The sequence below is a fragment of the Elephantulus edwardii genome, unplaced genomic scaffold (assembly GCF_000299155.1).
Source record: "Elephantulus edwardii isolate Elephantulus edwardi_28Jun2011 unplaced genomic scaffold, EleEdw1.0 scaffold00348, whole genome shotgun sequence".
NCBI lineage: Eukaryota > Metazoa > Chordata > Mammalia > Macroscelidea > Macroscelididae > Elephantulus > Elephantulus edwardii.
This window is the reverse complement of record NW_006400098.1, coordinates 1,723,077-1,732,851: the sequence shown is the minus strand read 5'-3', so window position 1 is coordinate 1,732,851 and position 9,775 is coordinate 1,723,077. Positions and strand designations below refer to the sequence as shown.

Sequence of the window (9,775 nt, the reverse complement as noted above, 5' to 3'; positions counted from 1 at the left end):
ATAGAGCAGGGTTTAGGGCTGTTGTACATAGGGTCACTATGAGTCGCAAACGATTCGAAGGCACATAACAACAAAACAACAACAAACCTAATTTTAAAAGCCCACTGCACTGCTACTATGTAGCTTCTAACTCATAGTGATAAATCTTTATAGAAGGAAACTGCCCTTCTTTCTCCTGCAGAGCAGCTGGTGGACTCGAACCACTGACCTCTGGATGAGCAGCCTAGCATGTAACACACTCACCACTAAGGCAGCCCTTCCTGCAGAGGTTCTCAGAATCTTGCAAAAGGCAGATCGTGGCCACGACTAGGTGGACGTCCTTTGGTGCCACTGAGGATGGGCTTCTCTTGTTTACGAACGACCTGTCTGTCCACTTTTGTCCTGGCCATGTCTTAATAAGAGCCTCCAAATAATTTTTCTTAAAAAGGATGGGAGTGAGGGAGCTCTGGTGGCTTAGTGGCAAGAAGCTGCACTGCAATCCCAGAGGTACTCGGTTCAAATCCACGAGATGCTATGCTGGAGGAGGGGCAATCTCCTCCTGTATTAGTCAGATCCGATTTGACGGTACACACACACAAAATAATAATATAATACAAGAGGATGGGAGTGGTTGTGACTTCTAATACAAATAGCTATTGTGTCAAAGAAGATATACAAGCAGCTATTACAAAACTCTGCTGCTTTCAAGCCAAATCTGAAGAAATGGATGAAAGATACTCGAAGCCATGGGAATACACAGTGATAAGAAGCTGGGTTCCCTTTACACATGCGGCGAGGGTTCGAGATCACCCAGAGGTGGCTGGGAACACAGGGCTGGTGGGTCTCCTGAAAGATCACAGCCACTGCAAAACGCATGGGCCACAGTTGCAGCTCAATACACATAGGACTGTGTGTCAGCAGGCGTCAGAAGTGACCCAGCGGCAACTGGGTTGAGCTGCGGTTTGTTTTTGAGGCTGGCCACCATGTGCAGACTTGCCTGCTGACAAAAAACCGTCAAGGACCTCAGTCCTCAGTACAGGCTGCAATGCAACCTAAAACAAAAATGCTAACTGGACCCGTGAGGGACATCAAGAGAGATGGAGAAAAGACGGAAGCTGTCAATGATTCCACTTTACCTGGCTGCACTGTTACCACCGTCCACAGGAGCAGCAGGTAGGAAATCAAAAGACATGGGCACATTTGCTGCTGTGGGCCTCTAGAAAGTGCTCAAGAGCAAGGATGTTAGTTTAAAGAGTAAGGTGTGTCTGACCGCAGCGGTGGTATTTTCTTTTTTTTTTTTAACAGTGGTATTTTCAATTGCTTCATATGCATGGGAAACGTGGGCAATGAATAAGACTGAAGAATTGTTGGGGAGCTCTGGCGGCCTAGTGGCAAGGAGTTGCAACTACAATCCCAGAGGTGCACGGTTCAAATCCACCAGATGCTCTGCCGGGGAAGGAGGGGCAATCTCCTCCTGTACCAGTCAGATCTGATTTGACGGTACACTCACACAAAAATAATAAAATAAAAGAAATTTTTTAAAAAAGACTGAAGAATTGTTATCTTTGAACTGTGGAGGACGTGGGGGAGGCTGGCGCTCTCACACACCAAGGGTGGGAATGTAAAATGACACCTGCCTGAAGCCCGGTGAGGCAGGCCCTGAAAAGGTCAAACACACCCAAACTCTTTGCCCTTGAATCACTCCTGACGCCCAGCAACCCTACTGGACAGAATGGAGATGCCGTAGAGATTTTCCAAGACGCTCAATCTTTGCAACAGCAGACAGCCACGACGTTCTCCTGCACGGTGGCTGGGAGGCTTGAACTATCAACATTTTAGACAACAGCTAAGTCCTTAAACAGTCCTCCATTAGGGCTTGTTGGTGTTGGTGTTGCATGCCATCAAGTCGCCTGTGACTCACTGCAACCCTGTAACAGCTCTGAACCCGACCCCATCCCGAGACAGCCTCACTGACTCCCTTGTGTCGAATTAACTATGGCTATGAACGAGGGCTAGAAACGTCTCTGACCCTTTTCCTACGCTATCTCTGACACACTTGCATCCACTGCCATGGTCGCTGCCTCAATCCATCTCCTCAGGGGCCTTCCTCTCTTGCGCTGACCATCTCCCTTCCTCAGCATGATTTCGGTCTCCGAGAATGAGCCCCTCCCAATAACACACTTAAAGGCTGGGAGATGGAGTTTCACCTTCTTTGCCTCCAAAGAGCACCTTGGTTTCAATTTCTCGAGGACAGATCTGTTTGTGCCCTTGGCAGTCCTTGGGATATTCAATACTCTTCTCCTGCGCTACAGCTCAGCAGCCTCGATTCTTCTGACATCCTTAGTCACTGTCCAACTTTCAGATGCAGAGCAAGCGACTGAAAAGACCATGGCCTGCTCAAATGCATCTTCGTCGCTACACTGACCTTTAGCACTCTAAAGCTGCCTTTTGCCCTCTGAACACATCCCTGACAGCACATTTTCCCCCCAATGCAACTCTTTTTTTAAAAAAAAAAAAATTTCCTGACTGCTGGTACCAAGGTTGTTGATGGTGGATCCGAATAAGACGAAACTGATACTAACAAGTTCAATCTTTTCTTCATCTATCACAATACGCCTACTGGCCTGGTGGTGAGGCCTCTCTGTTTTCTTGATGTTGAGATGCAATCCATCTCCCAGCACACCTGGAACCAGTCCCTAGAGCAGCCTGTCATGCTTGGTCATGTGAAAATTCCCCTCAGTAAGATAGAAAGAGAATTGATGCCTTTGAGCTGTGATGCTGGACAAGAGTGTGGACTGTTAGGAGAACAAACAGGTTCATCCTGGAGAGGGTGAAGCTGGGATACTCCTTGGAGTCAGCATCCTGAAGCTTCATCTGACATATTTGGGGCATGTTGCAAGGAGGAACCAGTCCTTGGAGAGGGATGTCATGCTTGAGAAGGTGGAGGGACAGCACAGGAGAGGAAGACCCTCTATGAGATGGATTAATTCTGTGATTGGGGAGGTGGGAGTGAGTGTGTTAGAGATGGTGAGGTTGGTACAGGATAGAGCAGGGTTTAGGGCTGTTGTACATAGCTATGAGTTGCTAACAACTTGACTGCACATAACAACAACAACAACAAGATGGATTATTCAGGGGCTACAGCAAATGGATTCAGACAGCAATGACCACGGGGACAGTGCAGGATCAGGCAGGGTTTTACTCCATTGTCCCTGAGGTCACTAGGAATCAGAACCAGTGATAGACACTGATAACAGCAGCACCACACGACCCAGCGATGCCACTCCTGCACAGCCACCCGGAGAAATGAAAGCGTCCTCTCACTTGAAAATCCATTCTCAAATTTGCCTGGTAGTACTTCCCACAACACTCAAAAAGTGGAGACCATTCAACCACACATCAACAGGTGAATGTGTAAACAAAAGCAGCTCCGCAGCTACAGGGGAAAACTACTGAGCAGTGAAAAAGGCATGAAAGGCTACGACACACCTTGACAGCATCATGTTAAGTGTTAGAAGCCAGGCCAAAGGCACATCCATGTTTATCATGGCTTTGTTTGCAATAGCAAAGAGCTGGAAACAACCCAAGTGCCCAGCAACAAAAGAATGGATGGAGAAGCTCTGGTATATTCACACAGTGGAATACTATGCAGCACTGAAAAACAAGGAACTCATGAAATATTATACAAAATAGGTGACCCTGGAGGACATTGTTATTGTTGTTGTTATGTGCCATCGAGTCGTTTCCGACTCATAGCGACCCTATGCACAACAGCTCTAAACCCTGCTCTATCCTGCGCCAACCGCACCGCCTCTGACACACCCATCCCGATTACCCCAGTCACCGAATCAATCCATCTCATAGAGGGTCTTCCCCTCCTGCGATGTCCCTCCACCCTCCCAAGCATGATGTCCCTCTCCAAGGACCCGTCCCTCCTGGCAACATGTCCAAAGTATGTCAGACGAAGCCCCAGAATCCTTGCCTCCAAGGACATTATGCTGAGTGAAATATCTCAGTCACAAAAGGACAAATATTGCACTGTTGAAAATGGGACTGACATCGGGGTTGAGGGAAGACAGAGAAGGAGGGGATGAATGATGCATACTGCATTGAAACAGATGAGTGAGAGAACTGTTTAAAAGGAATATAAGATTGGGTATTATTGTCATGACAGGAGTTCAGAGTGAAGGCTGCATAGTGGAGTGGACGTATGGGGAGGGACTGTGTGACAATGAAAGAGTTTTTCTTTTTCTTTTCAAGGAGAAGAGTGAATTGGGGGGAGGGGGTGGGCAGAGAGAAAAGTGCAGCAATGAATGACTGGAAACCCTAAGTCTCTGTAAGCTTTCATTAATATTAATAAAAAATAATAATAAAAAGAAGCCAGGCCAAGAGGCCATAGTGTCACGAGAGTCCATTCATATGAAACAGCTGCGGAGCAAATTCGCAGGGGTTGACAACAGGCCAGTGGCTGCCTGCGGCATTACGTTATTTTTAGGGGTCACTGAGTCAACTCTGACTCCTAGCCAGCGAACAGCAGCTCGAAGCCTGCCCTGCTGTGTACCATCCTCATCCTCTCTGCCATGTTCAAGCTCACTGTCGCAGTCACTGTGTCAAACCAACCCGCAGAGGGTCTTCCTCTCTCTTGCAGACCCTCCACTTTCCCAAGCACGTTGTCAGTGGCGGGGGGTGGGGGGAGGGGAGGAAAGGAGAGTGACTGTCTGTCACTGGACACGTTTCTTTGTAGAGTGATAACGATGTTGTGAAATTAGATGGTGGCGATGGTTGCACAATTCTGCGACTGACCTAAAACCCACTGAACTGTACAATGTAAAGGCGTGAACTGACGGCCATGTGCTCTGGTTTGCTGCTGAGTTCACTGGGACTCACAGCGACCCTAGAAGACACAGTAGAACAGCCGCAGAAAGTTCCTGAGGCTGTAAACCATTATGGAAACAGTTTGCCTCTTTTTCAAGGCATGGCTAGTGGTTTCAAACGGCAAACCTTTCCGTTAACTATTTTTGTTGTTGTATATATGTACCACTGACCCTCGGGTGAGTTTAATCACATGAGAGGAGATTGCCCATCCTTCTCCCTTGGAGCAGCTGGTGGCCTCGAACCGCGTGCCTTCGGCATTGCAGCTCAGCTTCTTGCCACTAGGCCACCAGAGCTCCCTTTATGCTATCTTTACGGGAGCCATTTTTCAAGACTCCTTGCAGAGCTAGGTTTGAACCGCTAACCTCTTGGTTAGCAGCTCAAAGTTTAACTGTTGCACCACCAGGGTTACTATATTATTTCATAATATGCAAGGTATCTCTCAGTTGAAAAAAAAAACTGGCAAAAGATTTCTTCTTGGCCGCACTACGCCCTCTTCTTACCAGCATGCCACGTGCACCTGGTCTGTGCTCTCCAGGCAGCCCTCAGCCTCCTTCCCCACCCCTCCACATCCCACCTCACCCCACCCCACCCCACCCCGCCATCCCGTCCAGCTGCCCCCTCACCAGATGGAATAGCTGTGGCAGAAGTCCAGTGCCGACACGATCTGGCGGAAGAACTTCCGGGCCTCCTTGGGGGTCAGTCTCCCCTTCTTTACCAAGTAGTCAAACAGCTCCCCTCCAGAGACGTGCTCTAGAACCAGATACCTGGGGGAGACAGAGGAGGCAGAGGGCTGGAAGGGGCCAAGTGGAGAAACAAAGGGGCTGGCCTCCCACTTGCCTCAGTCCCCCCTCCCCAGCTCACAACCTCAACTCCCAGTGTTTCCTGGAAGCTGAGAACACCAGTTCCCGCAAGGCCCTGGGAGGAAGAGCCTCCCACGTCAACCTTATGGGGTCGCGATTGTCCTCAGGCTGCCAAGCAATTCCACTAACATCTGGGAGCCTGAGACCTCAATTTAAGATCTATGAAAAATAAAGATCTGAACCTTTCACTGCCTGGCAAGCCAAGCTTCTAATTCTCTTCAGCGTCTGGGCTGAGGATAACACAATTCTCTTGTATTCTCAGGTGAAGATAGTTGCCAAAGCGATAAAAATCAACTGCCCTCTAGTTGACTTTGGTTCAAGCCCACCCATGTGTGTCAGAACAGCACTAAACTCCCCAGTTTTCGGAGGTTGTGGGCTGTCAGAACCAGAGGACTAGGTCTTTCTGCTGAGGGTAGATCTGAACCTCTGACTCCTCAAGTAGCTCCAAGGCTGCTCGGGGACTGCCATGTGCAGTGTCTGGTGAATCAACAGCTTCTGAGAGGTGAACAATACAATGGCCATAAGCCCCTGAGAGAGAAAGACTCCAGTTTCCACCAGCCTCTGTTATTGTTGTGGTTAAGTGCCCTCGAGTCATAGGCGACTCATAGCGACTCTCTGAATGAAACACCTGAACACTTGTATAACTTTCATCGTTTCCCAAAGTTCACAGGGTTTCCGGAGGCAAGCTATTTCGGAAATGGATGCCACTCCTGCTTCCAAGCTTGTTTTAATTGGGGAGCTCCACTAAACACATCTTAGCAATTTAATAACTTCATGACTAGCATTTACCAAAGTAACTTGTATTCAGCTTGAAAAGCAGGCCTATTGTTTTGCTGGGATGTTACATATATCCAGAAAGATAACCCAGAAACAATTAAAAAAAGAGAGGGAAAGGTTCTGAGATCCAAGCCAGAATGCTGGCCAAGGAGCTAAAAGAGGTACTATCTATAAAATAGTATGCTAATTAGGCAGAAAGAGACTGAGTAAACTCAGGTTCAGCACCATGGTAAAAAAACAGTAGGCATTTTAGAAAGACACCATTCCATCAGACTCTAGGTACCAAAGATTCTCATGACAACTTTTTTTGGTTCAATACTTTTCCTTCTCCTTTCCCTCATAAGACAAGGAATTTCATTAGCCCCTGAAAGTTCAAGACTACCCCTCAACCCAATTCTCATAAGACTCTCCCATTAGTGAAAACCTTGGTCAGTTTTTGGTTGGCAAAGGTTCAGCTAAAGGGCCCTCAGAAGAAAGTCCTGGTTATCTTCTGAAAAGTTCACAGACATTGAAAACCTTATGGAACACAGTTTTGTTGTGACATACGTATAAATACCATGCGTTGACAGAGTTGATTCTAAGTGAAGACATGATAACTACTCCCATTTTAACCACTGGGACACCAAGCCCCTAATTCCCAAAAAGCCTCTGGGATGAAGAAACTCTATGTCATCAATTCACCCCTAACCTCCATCAATTCTTGGACAACAACTGCAGCATCCACCAAGCTAAGCAATGTCCCTGAGGGTAAAAACTACAACTCCCATCAGCCCCTGGGAGATTAAAAATATTCCCAAGAGGAGCCTCTGGGAGACAACCTCCAGCTTCCCAAGGGATAGTGATGATGGCGACATAACATGAAAAATTTAAGCAGGCTCATTAAATTTTAAGTATGGAAAGTGTTGTACTAGCAAACATTTTGATGTGTTTACCTTTATCCTAACAAAGCAAAATAAAACCTCCCAAGTCCCAATAAGCCCTAGGAGGTCAAAATGCCCCCAATATCACATTAGCCTCTGGGACACAAAAGACTCAATTCCCATCAATTAACTGGATTCTCAAGACTCCAAATCCCATCAGGCACCAGGAGGTTAAAACTAATTCCCATCAGCCCCTGGGACAAAAAAGCTCAATGTCTGTGAGTTTCTGCAAGGCTGAGCTAACAATTGCCATCAAGTCATGGAAGATGGAGGGAAATCATCTATAAAGCACAATAATCATGATAGTACAATGGGAGTGGAGACCTGGGGGACAAAGTATTGTTATACCTAATGAACTCCCATCAGCACCTGGGATTACTTTCTGTCTCTGTAAAGTGCAGCACATTTGATGGGAGATGATATCAATGATCCCTGGGGACTGGGGGGGGGAGGGGGGCAAAAGGGCTGACCTCTCTCTCCTGATGGCCAGCCCAGCTGTCCCTTGGGTCCTCTGAGTCCAGACAAAGACCCATTCTCTGAGTCCGGACAGCTGGATCTCACCCCCATGCTTCCTGGAGTGATATACTCAGAATGCTTCAAAGCTTAGTGTTGGGGCGCTCTGAGTCATGTTGGAGAAAGACCTTAGCAACCAGGCCATATCTTTGGCCAGAACATCCAGATAGAATTCATGGGGATAGGAAGTGTCCCTTGCAGAGAAGATGGACAAGAGACTGGGGCTGGGATCAAAGGGGAAGGATGACCACCTGTTAGCTCACTCAGGTCTGGGTACCAAGGTCTAAGTAGGATCAAGGAGGAGTATGAGTGAACACTGGGGATACAGGGGTGCAGGAGGGAGGGACTTTGGCCTTCAGTGATTCAGCCAAGAAAGCTCCAGCTTCTCCCAGACCCCTTTAGAGCCTATTCCCTGACAGACCCGAGCTACCAGGGAGGAAGGATGGAGCAGGCTGGGTCTATAAATACCTACAAATATTTCTTGTTCTCGTAGACGTCATGGAGTTTGAGGACGTGTGGGTGTTCGATGAGCTTTAGGATGGCGATCTCACGCTCCACCTGGGCAAATGGGGGTGACACACAGGAGTGAAGGTCAGCATGGCCTCTCCCTCCTGCCCAGTCCCGAAGAATCCCCAGCACCCCGCAAGCACACACACCCACCTTCATCAGCACCGACTCGGACAACTTCTCTCGATTCACAATCTTGATGGCGACCTTCTGGCCCGTGATACAGTGGACCCCGAGTTTTACTAGCCCTGGGGAACGGATGGGACATAGGAGCTGTCATTCTCTGGGGCTTTTCTCTGACTTCCCTGGTGGGCTGAATCACCCCAACTTGAATTCCAAGAGGACCACCCAATGGCTGCATTGCCACAACACACAGTCCTTCCCTCCTGCTCCCAGTTCTGTTCCTCTTACCCTACGGCGTGTCCCCTCCTCTGAACGCCCCATCATTCTTGCCCTGATTCCCCGTCTCTAACGGTGACTCCGGCCATTGCATTCCTCTTGCTAGGTGTCAATCAGTCAGTTCTAACTCAAGGTTCTGCAGAGCAGAACGCAGCCTGGTCCTGCACCTTCTGACAACCGGAGCTCATTCTTGCAGCCAACAGAGCAGTCCATCTCTTTGAGGGGCTTCTTCTCCGCTGACCCTCTACTTCCCCAAGCCCGATGTTCTTCTGCAGGGACGGGCCCCTCCAGATAGCATGGCCAAAGCATAGAAGATGGGGTTCTTGCTCCTCAGGCAGGCCGGACTCCCCCCAGCATTTTGCTGAACTGCATTCTCGCCGTACTTACTCCAGGGCACATTTGTTCATTTTTCTGGCACTCCATGGTATTTTTTTTAAAATATTATTCATATTGACATTCTTCTCGAGTCCTGCTTAATCTCATCACCAGGCAGCTCTGTCCTCCGGCTGTCTCCTCCACGGCTGTGTCGCTCCCATCTGTCAGCTTCAAACTTCTCTTGCTCTTTAATGCATCTATTCCTTAAGTTCCCAAAACGCTTCAAGAGACACCTTGTCTCCCCACGGACAGAGCACATCCTTGCCTCTTCCTCATCCGCGCCCCACAGAGTCTCACATCCTCACCCCATCAGCCACCTCTTCTGGTCTTTCAACAGCCAGCAACCTCGAGGGGATGACCCCAAGATTCCAGATCCTCGGTGCATCCTGACCCCAATAATCACGACTACAAGACTCCAGTCCCCTCTTCTGCTAAGGATCCAGGAGTCCAGATCTGTGCTTCCTCCTCCCTCAGACCTGGAGTCCTCACCCCAGTCCCTCCTCCCTCAGACCTGGAGTCCTCACCCCCAGTCCCTCCTCCCTCAGACCCTGGAGTCCTCACCCCCAGTCC

The 9,775-nt window shown here is 48.6% G+C and overlaps 1 protein-coding gene across 1 annotated transcript in view; it reads right to left on the bottom strand.

The window, feature by feature from the left end:
• Window positions 1-9,775, bottom strand: part of BRSK1 (BR serine/threonine kinase 1) — a 38,240-nt gene that overhangs the window by 26,537 nt on the left and 1,928 nt on the right. The window contains exons 2-4 of the mRNA XM_006901834.1: window positions 8,585-8,679; window positions 8,397-8,482; window positions 5,478-5,618 (exon numbers count right to left, since the gene is read on the bottom strand). Coding sequence (XP_006901896.1) covers window positions 5,478-5,618; window positions 8,397-8,482; window positions 8,585-8,679 — 322 coding nt within the window. The remainder of the gene's footprint in view (window positions 1-5,477; window positions 5,619-8,396; window positions 8,483-8,584; window positions 8,680-9,775) is intronic.